Raw genomic sequence first — 17,095 nt, forward strand, 5'->3', positions numbered from 1 at the left:
CAAGAGGAGAATGCATGATAATGTAGTTGTAACAATATTCGGCGATGTCATACTGATGGTTTTATTAATTATGACGGTGAAGTAGAGACAGTAGAGAAGCAGTTTGCTGTAAGAGCGCAGACAGCATCTGTCTCAGCTGGATCGCTCTCTCGCACACACACATACACAAAGCAGTCTCTCCAAGTGCCCTCTCATCTCTCTGATCCAGTGTAATTAAGGCCCACAGCGATGGAGAGATTATGCTCTGTTTCCGAGTAAAAGGAAATGAGAACGAGAGCAAGAATCTAAGAATGAGAGTGAGAAAGATTGAAAGACAGAAAATGAAATAGATTTAGAGATAGAACTCAGAGTCAGATATACTGTAGATGAGGACAGCAGTTACATTTCAGACTTTTGCTCTGCGCCAGCGCTATTGTGTGTGCTCAAAGGTCGTCCGACCATCTTTCTCTCAACTTCCCCCATCAATCTATTCTCACTTCCTTGTTCTTGCTGTCTCTCTCATTCTGCCAGCCCCCTTGTCTAATCTGCTGTTCAGTTTCTAAACTGCTGCAGATGTCTGGACTACTTCACACAGTCACACTAACACCTCCGGCCGACAGTTTTTAATCTGTGTGTGTTTGTGTGCCCATGTGATGCAAATTGCTGATTATATCATGTTTTTGTGCCAGCTAGCGTGCATAACCGTCTGCCGTATTACATGCGTTGTAGGCCGCCATGCACACACATTTTGACCACCAGTGCGTGCACGTTTTAAAGGAGCGTCCTTGCATGTCAACCAGGCATGTCAGTGAGTGAGTGGGGGGGGGGGGTTTCAAACCGCTTGTGGCATTAATAAAGCATAGCATGTTTTGATAGATGGCTGAGGAGATAGGAAGGAAGTGTGACCGTCTGTGCTCTGAGGGTGCAGAGCGAGAGATGTGATGAAGCAGAGAAGGGGAGGAATGATAAAATATGTTTTGGTGGAGGCACTTTAATCGAAACTGTGTTGACTTAGTGGGCTGAATATTTCTACTGCATATTTAAGTCATTCGCGTCCACCTGAAACTTTGGGAAAGCGCTCATACCCCTGACTTCAATCAATTTTTTAAAATCAAGTTAAAACTGTTTACTTTCATGTTTTTTTTGTCTGTGTGCAAAGTGGAACAATGCAAGCATCCAAAATAAAACCAGGATTGTTGGAAAAGCAGCGCTAAAAATTCCATGCTATGCTTAACAGCAGTTGGGCAATACTAACAATGCTTTTCTCATTTTGGATGTTTGTTAAACGTGTATTCTTTTTTCGGCTTCCTTTTTTGTTTTGACCTTCTACATGAATAATTAAAAACAGCAGGACTTGCCATCCTAAGGTGACAGAAACTGTCAGCAAGCACTTCTGCTGAATGAGTCATGTTGGTCACAGGAAAAGTCTCCAACAAGCAGGCCTCTTTAAGCAGAAAGCTCAAATGACACCACTGTCATGATGCTGTCAAAAGATTTACAGATCTATGTCATGTCTTCACTTTTCATTAACTTTGTTCACCTTAAATTCAATAACATTTTAAAATTCTTAAGTAATGAGACTTTTACGATGCTCTGTGATTTCTTGAGTTCAAGCTTTTTTTGTGGTACATTTATGTTATGATTGAAAATCTTTTCAATCTGAGTGTTTGGAATTTGGGGAATAAATTTAATATAACTTTTTGTATCTGCTTTTTCTCAGAGTAAACTCGGTCTAAGCCTTGAGAGAGAGTGAGAGACAGAGCGAGTTTGGATTAATTAAAATGAGAAAAAAATGAATACATAAATAAGGAGGAGGAGACCCTCTGGAGCCTCTCACAGAGCACGTGATGGTCGTACTTGACCGTGAGAAAACACAACAGAAGGAAATATAAAGTCCTGTCCTTCTCTGACACTGTTCTTGCTTTGCCTCTTTCTCTCTTCCCCGTGTTTACGTTCCTGTCTCTCTCTGATGTGTTTTGGTCACTGAACTGTGGTATTAAACTGTGCCAGTATGAGTTATGGTTCAGGCTATGAAAACCTGACTTTCTACTGAAAATTTATGAGAAAAGCTCTTATTTGGGTTTGAATACAATATCCTCTCTCTAACAGGCTGTGGTTTTTGGTATCTGACAATGTTTTCCTGGTCTCAGTCATGTTGGCTGTGGAACTCAAACATGTCAATCAATGCCGGGATTACACATATTTATTGCAAGTAAACAACTTAAAGGAGAATTTCACAGAACAAACATTATTGTGCTGTGCACCACACATACAATCGCCAGTTACTTTATTAGGTACCTCTATTCAACAGAGGTGGCAAAAGTAGACATTCTGTACTTAAGTAGAAGTACAGATACTAGTGTACTCTACACCGACAGTTTACTGTTTAGGCTATCTTTATATTAGACAGTATAACGTTAGTATGAAGGTGGAATTCAGTCAGCAGATATAAGCATCATCAGCTTAACTTAAAATTCATCTCTGCTACACCCAATGTAACCTAACTCTGACCATGAGAACCACAGCCACTGTGCACCAGCCCAACACAGTGCTTTACTTTAAATCAACCACATTATTTATCCTGCACAAACATGCAGAGTATTTTCATGCAACCTTTAAATAACAGTTAGTCTATCTCAGGTTTTTTTGTTGGCTTTTTTGCAGCACGTTTCACAACATGAAAAAAATACATTGTCACATATACAGGCACAATATATGATTTAAAAACACGAGGTTTATCAAACACCACTGAGCAGTCTTTACCTTTACATCTAACCTCTCTTCCTCCTCTCCTGTCCTGTCTTTCTTATCTTTCTCCATCTCTGAGTAAAGTTAGCTCTCTTTCTTTTCTCTCCTTGTTAAATACAGCAGCTGGACCTTTAGTTAGCAACACACTGTGTGACAAACTGCACACAAACAGTTTGCTTCTTGACACATGAATAGGATTGCCTTTTGTGCATTAGTGCTGAGCCTCAAATCGGTTTGATGTGTGAAGGCCCGCAGTGATAATAACTCCCCTCAAATGCGTAAAACCAAAAGTAAAAAGCCTGTTTTGAAAGCGTAAGGAGTAGAAAGTACAGATATTCGTTTAAAAATGTAGGGAGTAAAATTAAAAAATTGTCAGAAAAATAAATACTCAAGTAAAGATACCTGAAAATTCTACTGAAGTACAGTAACAAAGTATTCGTACTTCGTTGCTTCCCACCTCTGCTCATTAATGTAACAAACAGCCAATCACGTGGCAGCAACTCAGGGCACTTAGATATGCAGACATGGATGTCCTGCTGAAGTGCAAAGTGAGCATCACAATGGAAAGAAAGTTGATTGAGGTGATTTTGAAGGTAGCATGTTAAACTTGTCTGACTTGTACTTACATAGTGCTTTTCTACTCTATCTGAGCATCTGAAGCACTTTCTTACCTCACACACACATTCACACAAGCACTCTTTTCTGGGTCGAAGTGTGTTTACGTTCACACACTCACATTCTGATGGATACATCGGGGGCAACTCGGGATACTAAAAGCAGACTAGAAGAGCTGGAGATCGAACCATCAACCTTCCGATTAGTAGACAACCACAGTGTGGTTGTTGATGACAGACTGATCTGAGTATTTTAGAAACTGCTAATCTACTGGGATTTTCCCACACAGACATCTCGAGGGATTACAGCAGCAGCTGTCGGAGTAAAAATGCTCCGTAGATTCCAGAGATCAGATGAGAATCCCGAGACTACTTTGAGATGACTCAAATAACCACTCATTACACGTCAGTACAACACACTGAACTTAAGGCAGATGGGCTAGAGCAGCAGAAGACTGTACCAGGTGTCACTGCTGTAATCTCAGTAATTGGAAAAAAGTTCATCTGATGAGACTCAGTTTCTGTTGCGACATTCAGATTACAGGATAAGAATTTGTTGTAAACAGCATAGTCCATTGGTCCATTCTGCCTTGTATGGATGGTTCACAGTAGTGGCAGGCGTTTTTTAACACACTCTTTTTTATTGTATCAAATAAACTAAAGCACTTTTTTTTTCCTGATGTTCACGAAGTGTGAAATTGTCCCCCAAATGATGACATTCACAGGACACTGAACCCACTCTGCGTTACTTAAATCTCTGAGCGGATTATGTAGCTGTAAAATAAGCATCACCCACAGGGTCAGTTCCCTTTAATGGTTTCCCTTTGTAGAAATGTCCCTGAAAAGAGGCTGATGATAAATGATGACTAGGAAGCCGAATGAACAGCCAGAATCAGCGCTTACTGTATGAGCCATCAGTCAGTGTAGCGTGAGTCAGTGATACGTGAGGCCGTGTCAAAAACAACAGCATCCACACTGAAATGGTAGCGCAGTGGGCAAATTGCCTAGTGGCCCTGTCTATATAATTTTCATCTACCGTTAATAGTATTTACAGTCTCCATGGAAGGCGAGTTAATCACTATAGATGCCCATGTTAAAAATGAGCAACTTTACAGAAGCACTGCATTTTAATCTAACCTATGCTTTTTAAACTTTCTTGAAGCAGATTTTGTTTTTAAGTAAACCCGAATTTTACTATATTATTTACATGTTGGTACTAATTCACAGGCATCTGTTTCTATGTACTCTTTGATGAGTCAAGCTAGAGAAACTAGCAAAGTTAGCTGAAAACTGTGAAAAAAAGCCATCATAATTCAAGCTTCGAGTTAATGAGTCAAAATTTTGAGCAAATACCTAAATTGTCAAGCTGGATCTGACAATCAGGGGCTCTGTGAAGTTATGCCATTACCTTGTCACCTGGAGGTAGATTGCAGAAGACGTCAGCTGTCCAACAATTCCACATAAACACCTTTTATGAATTATCATTCGCTAGAAGGCATTCAAGTGGAAATGAGGTCCATCAGGGCCCTTTCTGAATACCAGAGCTAACTGAAACTTTCAACTTACTAACTCAAAATTTCTAGTTTTTCGATGTCCTTAAAACAAGGACATAAACTCAAGGCTTCAAAAACATCCGAGCCCACAAATCAAAGAGTGAAATCAGATAGCCAACCCTTTTTCAGGGTGGTGATTGCTCTTGGCAAGACATGCAACAGACCTCAGTCCTTACTGTTCAGAGCACAATGCGATTGACAAATCATTATCTTGAGACTATGAGTCATCTTCTGGGTGGGGTGGGTGGGCGTTCTGAGGCTGAGAATGTGGACTCACTGGTCAAGAAGACATAAGGCCAGACAAGTTGTTGGTGAGCTTCTATCAGACTGTTACATCAAAGAAATGGTGTTTGTATGACCTCCAGGTGATACGGGACAGATGCAACAGGAAAACCGACTGTGTACGTGTCTTTGTGCACGTGTGCGTCTGCGTGCAACACCAGACTATAGTCTAAACAAACATTGGGTCAAGCAGGAAGAAAATATCTAATGGAACAGATTTAGGTCTTTTCAAAAGAAAAAGGAAGGAAGTGATGTTGACTCTTTGGATGTGGGAAACATGTGAAACAAAACCTTGATAACCACAACCACAATGCTACTCCTGCCTGTCTAATAAATTTCAAGTGAACTGCACCTTCAAGACAGGTGTAGCTACTTTTGCTAAGGCACTCGATCAAATTTTTCCTGAAGTGTCTTTTGGTGACTGCGCACACTTTTTTTTACTTTGAGGGAGTTTGGGAGTCGGCCGCAAGGACTTGCAGTTATAGCAGCTGTTGAAAAGCCTGAAAAAGGAAGTGAGATTTAACACCAGACAGTGAGAAAATTGATGTTGTCTCTCTGCAAGTATCTAAAAAGTACCCAAACAATAGAACTGGATTAGGTATTGCTGAAAGTATTAGATCTAAGTTGTGCCACTGTAGCGCTGCAGGAGAAGACCAAATATATCCTTTGGGTGCATCTGCTGCTGAGTCAAAGAGAACTGTAAAACCACCCGGCATGGCAAAATAGATTTCTCTTCTTGGTCTCTGTCTCTCTGTGTCTAAAGTCTATCTTGGCATCACTTTATATTCCAAAAATAAGCTACTAAATAACCCACTGGGATAGTTTTGCTGGCGTAGTCTGAAACTACAGTCTTCTGCCACATATTTTGCATGTTCAAAGAAATTTTGAAGCAATTACTGTTTTAAAAAAGGTCCCTTGCATTATGGCTGGAGTCATTAAATTACTTATTTTAGGCCACAAAACCGCTTTTAAGACTGATTTTATGGTGAAGAACTATAGCGAACAGGACATTGAGATCACGTCAGTTCTTTATTCCCCTCCGCAGATGTTTGTGTTCCACATTTGTGGCTATTTTACACTTTTGTGCACAGTTTCATTCACTTGGCATCTTATATTAAGCGCCATTTTAGTTCTCTAGCTGTACCAGACTACCAGCACATTCTTTTAATGTTGTTTTTTTTTATATTTGCTTACATCTTGCTTTTACGGAAGCCCTTCATGTCAGAATCCTTACTATATTTTAAGATTGAGATTAGACTTTTTTTCCCCCGACAGTTCAGATTAACTCTGATCCAGTTTTGGTTTATGTGTTTGGTTTACTGTAGGTTGACATGGGTATAACTGTGGCTCACTTCTGACTCAGATCTGTTGGTCATTCGCACAGGATATTTGCTTAATGAAAATGTCAGGATTTTTCATCGATTTAAAAATCCTCCTCACATACAAGGCCTTGAATATTCAGGCCCCATCTTAACTTGAAGACCTCATAGTACCATAATACCCCAATAAGGCACTATCAGAGGCTTTCTTGTGGTTCCTAGGATATTTAAAAGTGGGGAGACATTAGCCTTCAGCTTTCAGACCCCTTTTCTGTGGTGCCAGCTACTAGTTTGGAGTTGGGAGACAGTCAACCTCTGTACTTTTAAATATAGACTTTTCTTCATTTTAAAAAGGAGTTTTTCCTCCCCACTGTCTCCAAGTGCTTGTTCATAGGGGGCCATTTGATTGTTGGGTTTTTCTCTCTATTATTGTGAGGTGTTTACCTTATAATATAAAGCTTTTTGAGGCAACTATTGTTGTGATTTGATGCTATATAAATCCCATTTTTAGATATTGTACATTGTTGTTTGCGATATAAAATCTAATGACTGCAATATTTGATAACAAAGCAATGCATGTTTTGTTGTTTGAGTTTTTTGCGGAAACAAGAACAAAGATAGTAACATTGTTTGCATTTAACAAGTACAACAGGGACAGATGTAGATGACCAACAAATTAGAGGATAAAGAACTAACCACTTTATGTTGGTTTTTCCTTTAGTAGGTCACCCACATATATTTATGTTAGAATTACTTACCACAAGACCAATATTTCAAAGAGATCAACGCGGTGGAAATATTTATATTCACATCTTTACACGGGACTTTAACTATTTTCATAATGGACTAAAGTGGTTTTAAAGTTAGATTTAGATCTGCCAACCCTGCCTTCCTAAAACAAAGTTGCTAATTAGCCAATTTTATCGTACATCACACTTGGAGGATTTCTGTCTCCACCAGAATTTTTCTTTATGACAAAAAGAGCCACGACGTCTCTTCTAGGATTCATTCATGGCTGTGAAAGTGGATCGGATTTTTCACAGACTGACGTCAAAGCCGGACCGAGCTGAGCTGAGACTGAAGTCTCTGCAGTTACTGATGTCCTGTCTCCTCTGACAGGAGCGGTGTCGGCACACAAGAACCACACACGCACACTGGCAAACTCACACAAACACCTGACCCACTTTTCAAGCTGCTACACCATCCAGCAACAACAGCCAGAAAGACATCAATAAACAGCCAAAAAACCCAAAAAAAACAAGAAGCATCAGATTCCGCTCTGTCCCCTCTTGGCAAATCTATTTTACTCGCAGCGTATCGCTTCTCTTCCATCCCTTGTGTCTAATTTTGTATTTTAGCTTTTTTTTTTAAACACAGGTAACCTAATTTTTTCCTTTCCCTTCCACAGGACTATCCTAAGACAAATCCACTGAGAGTGACATTGTGCCCAGGCGATTTAACAGCCAAACACAAAACAATCCCCAGATCTAATTCTTAACCCCTGTCTTGAGTTAAGTAGGAGCACAGTGAAGGGCCAAACCTCCATTCCAGGTCTGGCCTTTATCAGCACCAAAACTCAGACTCCAGACCTCCCACACTCCAATATCCACACAGCCCCTCAAGGCACAACACCAAGTCTCAGCTGCACCCTTCAGCGCCACGTACTGACAAGACAACCCATCAGCCCCATCAGCAGCTCCAGATGCCGTGGTGTGCTAGACAGGATTAACTCACATCAGGCCAGAGGGCCCGCAGATCCCCCCCTCACCCCTCTTAGCCTCCACCCCATACCTTATCCTCTAACCCTCCTTCTCTGCCTGCTTCTCTAATCCCCAGCCACCATGACAAATATATCGAGCATGCGCACGCTCGCCTGCGCGCATCCAAAATACATTAATGAAGAGATACAGGGAAATAATGTAGCGTTTTTAGAGGTGTGTGCTTATAGGTCTGCTAATTCAATTCTGTGGCATTAGATGAGATGCAATGAAACTTCAGTGATGGCTGTGGAGCAACCCTGCAGCTGCAGTAATGAGAAGTTACGCAGGGTAATATGAAGAAATACATATGAGATCAGAGAGGTGTATGAAATCCCACTGCGAGGAGCACGACAGTAAAGCAACTGTGCAGAATATAGTGCAAATCTTTAGTAATTTTCTCCTACCTGACAGACATGGAAAACTCCCCAGGAGCACTCTCGCTCTCTCTGACCAGGAAGGCGCCGCACTCTCTGTTTCTGAGTCGACTTTCTGCCACGCCGCGAGATATGCGACCGGCGAACCAGCTGCAGGCCAGTCAAGCAAAAACAAAAACAGACAAAAGAAAGCAAGTGAGCAAACAAAGAAAGAAAGGGGTCACCGGTGTTACCGCTTTATGCAGGTGAACTCTCCTGATCTGAGCATCTCCTCCAGACGTTTGCACACACACTCAAATTTAAGAAAAGAAGTTTGTGGATATCTGCTAACTCTGAAAGAAACTGAGAGGAGAGCAGCTCACAAAAGCACGGATCAAAGAGCTGAGAGAGAGAATGAAAGAAGTGAATTTTCTACACGCTGCTAAGTTTGCACATGAAACAAATCCAGCAATTCAGTTGTCAGCAGTGGTGCAGAAGTAAAGGTGTCATTATTCATTTCTTTTCTCCTTTCTTTTTTTTGCACTTGCTCAGTAGTGCGCTTTGCTTGGAGGCTCTGAGCGCAGTCAGTTTGATGACTCGTGAAGAGTGAGCATCTATCCAATATGGTGGAGAAACTCTAGGACCCTCGTGGCTAACTTCATGCAGTCAGATTTCAGGGATTTAAAAAAAAAAATAATCAAAGCCACGCAAAGAAATTTGGAGGCAAAAAGACACACATATATACACACACGTATCCTACACTCCCAGGGGTGTCCACAGACTTAACTAGGCAATTCCAACTGGGCTGTACATCAGGGTTCATTAATGAGCCAGAGCTGCTGTAACGTCTGTGTTGTCAGTTTAGAGTTTGTCACAGCAAACCAGCTGGTGCATGACCATCTGATGGAGATACAGGGTGTACCAGCAGCTTCACTGTAAACACACACACACACACACACACACACACACACACACACACACACACACACACACACACACACACACACAGGGCTGTATCATGTGTGATTACATAAGTTAGCGAATGAGTGTGTCCCTTTGGGTAGGCCGCCTTATGCCAGAGTGCAGATGTCCAAAGCAGAGCAGAAAATGCCCGGGGCAGCAAACTGCTCACATCCTCGCTGATGAGATGTTTAAATGGACCGGTGGTAGGTAGATGTGTGAAACGCTTTATACAGATGAGCTAAAGATGCACATGTGTGCCTGAGTGTGCGCATACTTACGCGTGTGGACGTAGGTTGATGTAGTTTTTCGGCACGAACCCTTTTCGGTTGTGGAGTTCGGCCGTGTACCAGTTAGGATCATCCTCCATGTTGGTGATCTAAGAGCAAGCGCACACAAAAACACAGAGTGAGATGAAAAGCTGCCCATAATGATGTTGGTGCTGGATTTTGTCCTCACACTGTTTTATCAGCCTCCTCAACTCGCACAAGTTTGAAAAGATTAAATGCCACATGAAGCCTTTCGTGATTTCACCATGGCTGGCAAATCCACATATTTCTTCAAAATTGATCTTCCTCGAGTTAGCTGACGTGAGTCAGTCGGTCTGCGCGGGTCATCACGCCGAATGCAGAAACCACCATACATCACAGATGTGTAGCGGAGATAAAAATGAAGTTTGATGGTATTTTCCAAATGTTTGTTGCCCTTTACTGCCCTTTATCACACTTTAATATGTAATGTATTCCTAACACCCCATAATAGGTGTCTTTTTCCATCAGTAAAGCCCAAAAGATCAAAGTAATTAAAAAGAATAAATACTGTAAACTTAATTCTTCTTAAAAAAACCTTTTTTCTTATTAATTCAGATTTTCTGTCACATTTTCATCCCTATAGTATAATGTCAGAATAACTACAGTCTATTCAGTGCTATATTCTGCATTATGGAGTACAAAACCTGTGTGTAAGGGAGGCTCTGTGTTTACACTAATTATGGGTAAAATATAATGCATGCGCTATAATGTTGAGTGATTTGTTTGTTTCTATTACACTTACAGGTCAGTTGATCAGGTTGTGTTTTATAGCAGAGCTGTAACACCATGAGCAAAGTGGGTAGTGTAATGGAAATCATGACGACACCAGGTTTTACCTTGCGCAGATTCTCCAGGCGATCCAGAGGAATAATATGAAATATACATATATTTACTGTGGAATTTCACATGATATCGACGAGTAAAGATGAGCGCGTCTCAGCAGGCGTTGTCATTACAATCTGAAGTTGTAATCTCACACTGAGTTTCATCTACCTGCTCCTGCGTGTACTCTATAGATACGGAAACACAGCTTGTCACAACAAGCAGCCAGGCTGCCCTCGCTGCCCGTTACAGAGCCAAAACACCCAGCGCTATCTCTAGACAGTTCTTCGTACTCCTAAAGGCCCCACCGACACCAGCCTTTTTCCATAAACACAGACATCTCACCAAAAATACAGGAAACGCCAAAAGAAAAATCCTGTGCAGGTGATACACTTGGAATGAGCTTTTTTGCAAGAGAAGATTACATTTATATATCAGTACTTTGACTTTTTTTCTCCTCTTTACATTTAGTGACAAATTTTGATCTCAGTATGTATCAACGCAGAAGAACAGAAACCACTGGGCTCAGAAAAGAGCTTCTAGAAGCTTTTTAAGGGGCAAAGAGTTAATAATCAAAATTACACCGCTTTGGTGTAAGTAAAAAGAAATTAATTACATAAATAAAATAAATTGAACCCTTGTTTTTTTATAGCTTGAAAATAAGCCATAACTGAAAATATTTCAGTTGACTTTTTAAAGACTATAGTTACTATAGTTAGTCGCTTGCCTTAAGAAAGTCTGAAATGTCACACCAAAGCCTGCTATCAAGTTCACATTAGCTGGCGTCATTATCATTCGCAGGATGTGTAATCTGACAGTGGGGTGTGCAAAGTAAAATGAAAAGAAATTCAAGCACAAATGATAACAATGATAGTCATTTAAAAGCTCTTGCAAACATGTCTTATTTCTGCTAGCTACAGTAGGTAATAAACAGGGCCAGGGCTCCATCATGATGATGGTAATAAAGGACAGTCTGTTATTTCGACTCCTGATATGTTCCTGCTTTAAACCTTATCTGTTTTATCCCGTCTCCTTTCATTGCTTCATCTCTGTTCATGCTCTTTTTCAAAATCTTTTTTACATTCAGTCTCCTAACCCAGCTGTGACATGGCTTGTCATTTTGATATTTTAAGATGATTTTTATTTTGCGCCGCCTGCCTCGCACTGCCACATTTCTTCCTTATCTCCCTTACAGCTTGGGTTTATCACTTTTTGGGCTTTCGTCACGTTGCCTCTGTGTTTGATCAGCAGCTGTACCCAGCAAAGTACCACGTGTCATGTACTGTAGTTAAAACATCCTCCCTCACCTCAAGTTTCACGCGACATCCTGCCAGCAAGGACTTGAAGGCCACTGTGAGTTGCCCTGTCCCCTCTCTGCATTTAGAAACTTCATTTCATGCATCAGCTGCTTGTAATGGCTACAGTGCACATTTGTACGTGCACTGTAAATGCGTCGCAGGCTACGAAATGATTTACTGCTCATAACGTCAGTCATTCATCGAGCTGAAAGCTTGCCCTTTCAAGAGGCTGGAGGTTTCGGTGTCCCTCCTAAACAACCTCTTCCTATATTTCCCACAGTTTAAAACAACACGCTGGACTGTTTCTCATGAAACCCAGTCAGCCATTTCTGCATCAGTCTGACTCAGAGACTAACTTCCCCCCCACCACAATTTCAATCAAAAAGTTTCCACTTCCTGTACAGCTTCACCTGTTAATTTAATTTTTCCTGCTTGTACATCATAATAACGAGTAACTACAGGAGTTCTGTGGAGAAACCAAATCTTTTTTTTTGTCATATGTATTGTGTTCATAAAGCCTCTTAAGGGGTAACACTGGCAGTTTAAGAACTTTTCCTTATTTCTATTTCATAGATCGCTACTTTAATTTTATTAATAATGCAACAATGCCAGTAAGTACTAGCGCATCAATACAAATATCAACAGTATTAATATAGTAAAGTTCAACGTGCAGCCCATATTGTTGTTGTTGTGTTTTGGAAAGGAAAATACACACCTCAAACACGCACCATGAAAAATGTCTGAGCCTTTGCGAGCTGACTTTCATGCCTATTTTATTTATAGCCTGTAGCACATTTAAACAGAAGCTGACACAAAAAGACGAGCGTATCTACATCCCAGCTCTCCAAACAACCCCACTTTCAAATTACATGAAATGCTGCAATGTGTGCTTTGTTGGGTTAACTAATGACTGTGGAAAGTAAAAGTAAGTTATTTGGTTCAGCTCATAAGTCATAAAGGCTGCCTTTACTAATCAAAAGTATCAGTAGTAGTATTAGTAACTCTGGCCCTGTTTTTACTTGGTATCACATGCATACCAAAATTTGCATTATCACGCACCACTAGTAGCTACTAAGTAAGTAAACAATTGTACTGAATGTTGACCGTGTACAGCAGCGGTCTCCAACCCCCGGGCCATGGACCGGTACCATGGCCCGTACTGGTACCATGGCCTGTACCCGGGGGGTCGTTTGGTACCGGGCAGCGAGACATTAGGCTCGGGTGTGAAATTTATGGTTTTCAGGGTTTTTATTGTTAACTCGGTCTTTTTCCGTGCTGTAGTTGTGTGTCTTATTTTGAAAGAAATATTTACGTGTTACCATAGCAATCGGAGAGGATTAAGGGGCAGAGAGGAGGAGGTTACTCTCAATATTGTTGGCGCATTTCAGTAGGACGCTGCTAATAAAGTTATACAATTACACAGTGAATTTGCGTTTATTATTATATTTACAAAATACCACAGTTTTTGTCTTTGTCTGTATCCTTTTATTTTGTTGTATTTATCCGCGACACCTTAAAGGCCGGTCCGTGAAAGTATTGTCTGACATTAATCAAATCAAATCAAATCACTTTTATTGTCACATCACATGTGCAGGTACATTGGTACAGTACATGTGAGTGAAATTCTTGTGTGCGAGCTTCACAAGCAACAGAGTTGTGCATTGCTTGGGGGAGCTTGCGACGAGGCTGCCATACTCGGCGCCATCTTGAAGATTATACCAGTTAATGGCATTAAACCGGTCCATGGCGCAAAAAAGGTTGGGGACCGATGATGTACAGTGTTTATCATATATATATGTAGAGAGAGACCGTATATAACCAATAATAGCTGATTATCTAGCTAGACCCTGTTAATTCAGCTGTGACTAACAGCTCCTTCCAGACCACTCCAGAGAGTTTACTCATTACATAATTAACCCTTAACAAAAGAGCATTAAACAAACAAAATCCGACAACGTGAACATCTGACATGGCAGTAGACTGAAAAGACCACACACAAAGCTCTTAATGAGGCTTAAAAACAGGTCAGGTATGGTTGACCGCACCTGACTGCTGTGGTCAGACACACGAAACTGTTGGATAAAGGAAGCAAATAAATACAGCAATATTTTTATTTCCAAGGATAGTTAACTATTTTCTAAAGAAATGAAGTTATTTCATTTTGTGATTAGAATGTAGTGCATACTCTCTGGGTGCTTTGGAGGTTTTCATTTCCAGCCGGAGTTGTTACATTTTTTGTGACGGTATCTGGAGAACTAAAGCTCGGCTTTTGTGTCCCTCGTGTTAAACTTGGCAGCACGGTCTCCCAGCTTTACACATAATGCCAGAGCCACTTCTTTTTTTTTACAAATTCTTCTATGAAGCTATTTTTATAACTTCTTTATGAGTCAACACTCTGCTCAGCTCGATCGATCCAGTTCCACATGGAAAACGCACAATGCGTTCGCATTGGCAACAAGGTGTGAAAAGAAGCAGAAGTAGGCTTTAAAGCAGCATAAGGGCAATAAATGAGCACCAGTGAGCAGCTGTGAGGAAAGCAACTATCTCTTTGGTATTTTTGTAACTAAATTATAGAGTTTATTTTTTCTTTTTCCGCACAAATTCTCTTGATGTTGTAAAGCTCAGGCCATCTGGCGCATCATGCAGAAACGAACAAATGTGGAGAATTATTTAAAAGTACTGCTTGACCCGAGTGTGAACCAAAGCTTTTTGGCAAAGACAAGACAGTCGCTTAGCCCTGCACGAGTAAAGAAACAAACTTAACAGTGGTTTAAGTGATGGTGCTGTTTTAGCTACTGTAAATTATCACTATGGCCAGACAACACAAGTATGCATCAAAGACTGCTGTAACTATCTGTCTTAGTGTCGAAACTAAATGCCATTGCATCTTAGCTGTAACATGCTGTGACACTCGACTTCTAACAAATGACTTTAAAGACAGCAGGAATAAGAGGTCTTTTTTATTCATGTTTAGTGCTGGAATGAAGTCAGTATGGGAAGAATAGTACACCAACTATCTTCAAGCAACAAAAGGTAAATTCACCCTCAAAGAAAAGCCTCAAATTAGCAGAGAAATATTCCAGTGAAAGGAAAAAATAAAGGTTTTAACTAGTGAGAAAAGTTGGACCTGCAGCACCGACGCCCACTGGTTAACTGAGACAAAATCCAGAAGACAAATTGATCTCACTGTGTCTTCCATCTTGCTTGATTTGCCTGCGTCTGAGTGTCAAACAGATGGTGCCAAAGCACCAGTGTTAGAAAGAAGCACTTGGCTCTTTAATTCTGAGGTTTGCTGTTGATGTCTTAGAGGGACGATTTTCTACTACACTAATTTCCAGCTGTGCCGGAACCATTTCAGCATGGTGTTTGACACAAATAAAAAGCTGCAGATTAAAAAAAAGATTGTTAGGCAACCTGGAGCAAAATTTAATTAGAGGAGTAGAATCGAATATGCCTATTTACTTTCTGTAAAATGATAAGAAGATTCAGCATTCCCATTTTATACTGTAAATATTAAGTTGTAGCCTGTGACGTTAGCTTAGCTTGGAAAAAAAGGTTTAAAATAGTGGTAACCTGTTAGCCATGTAGCCATGTGAAAATGACAACTTCCCATTTTAATATGTGAAGATTTAGACTACAAAGCCACCTGTGCTACCACTCATTCGTTTTTAAAGCTACATTTTAAAGCATTTTGTCTGTTGCCATGTTGCTTTTTTGTGGTATTTGCAAAAACTATCATTTGTTGAGACAATGGAGTGCTAAGTTCTGAGCTAATGTTAGCAAACATGACTGTACAGTACACAGATAGCATAGGTGCCTTTGTACTAATAAAAATATAACTAAAAATCTATATTTCACTCACAAAACTGAAACACAAACTTCTTAAATGGGCTGTTTGCACAATAAATAGTCCGTATAATTAGCTAACAGCAGAAAGAACACTGTTGTGAGGTCTAGCTCTGTAACTTTATACATGCTACAGCATTTTAGTGTCCAGCTCTCAAAGTGGCCAAACCACTTTCTTTAGTCCTTAAGGAAAATTTGCACAGTTATCAAAAATGTGTTTAGCTTCATAGACATAAAAAAAATGTTTTATCTTTCTGCTGTTAAGTAAGCCTTTTCAATATTAAACACGATAGGGAGTGACTTTATTGGTGGCCACTGAGGAAGTACAGATTTGGCACTTCTACAAGCTAAGGACTATTTGCCCTGTAGTCAGCAGACGCTCCAGGAAACCACTGGTTCAAGCCAAAAAAGTCCTCTAGCATACTCTACATGATTGTTTTGACACTTTTGTGTAAAGATTAGCAAATTAAATATAAAAAATAAGTAACTTTTCGCTCTTTTTAAGAACAAGGCTAGCTACTTCAAACTGTTTCCTGCCTTTATGGTAAGCTAAGCTATCTCACTGCTGTCTAGCACATTACCACACATACAGGTGAGTGCTATCATCCAAAATAGGTTTAAGCCACTTCTAATACTTTATCTTTCTTTAGACTATTCTTTCTTTAGGAAGCACCTGAAGCACTTGAAATATAATTTCAATGGCTTCTGACAGTAAAGTTTTAATTGCTGTAATTATCACAGTGTAGGCAGACGGAGCGAGAGAGAAGACAGAGGTGCTGTGCCAGTTTTACTCTTCAGACAGACAAAGATGAAAAATTCTTTTTCTTACCTTGAGCAAGTCTCCCTTGTTGAAACTGAGCTCATCACCCTCTGTGGCACGAAACGTGTACAATGCCACCGCTTCCATGCTGAAAACAGTACCGGCACGCTCTCACATAAACACACACGCACACACACACACACACACAGTCAAAAAGACACGCCGGGACCCCCACTAATGCCCCTGGCACCAAGGTGGTAGTGCTAGTGGGCAGGGGGGCAGGCAGGGATGAAGAAGAAATGTGAGGAAGAAACAGATAAAAGAAGAGGATAGAGCAGAGTTAAGGGGTAGCAGAAGAGAAGAAGAAGTGGAGAGGAGAGGTCTAGTCTGTTCACTGAGCAACAGAGCGTTTGAGAGCCGGAGCAGAGGATAAGAGAGAGAGTGAGCTCAGTGAGGGGAAAAACACGACTGGCTGCTGCTCAGCAACACA

General features: G+C 40.6%; 1 protein-coding gene across 1 annotated transcript in view; it reads right to left on the reverse strand.

The window, feature by feature from the left end:
* The window catches only part of grapa (GRB2 related adaptor protein a), a 34,458-nt gene extending 17,363 nt beyond the window's left edge, over positions 1 to 17,095 (reverse strand). The window contains exons 1-3 of the mRNA XM_080904297.1: positions 16,675 to 17,095; positions 9,850 to 9,947; positions 8,660 to 8,779 (exon numbers count right to left, since the gene is read on the reverse strand). Coding sequence (XP_080760423.1) covers positions 8,660 to 8,779; positions 9,850 to 9,947; positions 16,675 to 16,752 — 296 coding nt within the window. The 5' untranslated portion in view covers positions 16,753 to 17,095. The remainder of the gene's footprint in view (positions 1 to 8,659; positions 8,780 to 9,849; positions 9,948 to 16,674) is intronic.

This window comes from Rhamphochromis sp. 'chilingali' (assembly GCF_963969265.1).
Source record: "Rhamphochromis sp. 'chilingali' genome assembly, chromosome: 15".
In the NCBI taxonomy this organism is placed as follows: Eukaryota; Metazoa; Chordata; class Actinopteri; order Cichliformes; family Cichlidae; genus Rhamphochromis; species Rhamphochromis sp. 'chilingali'.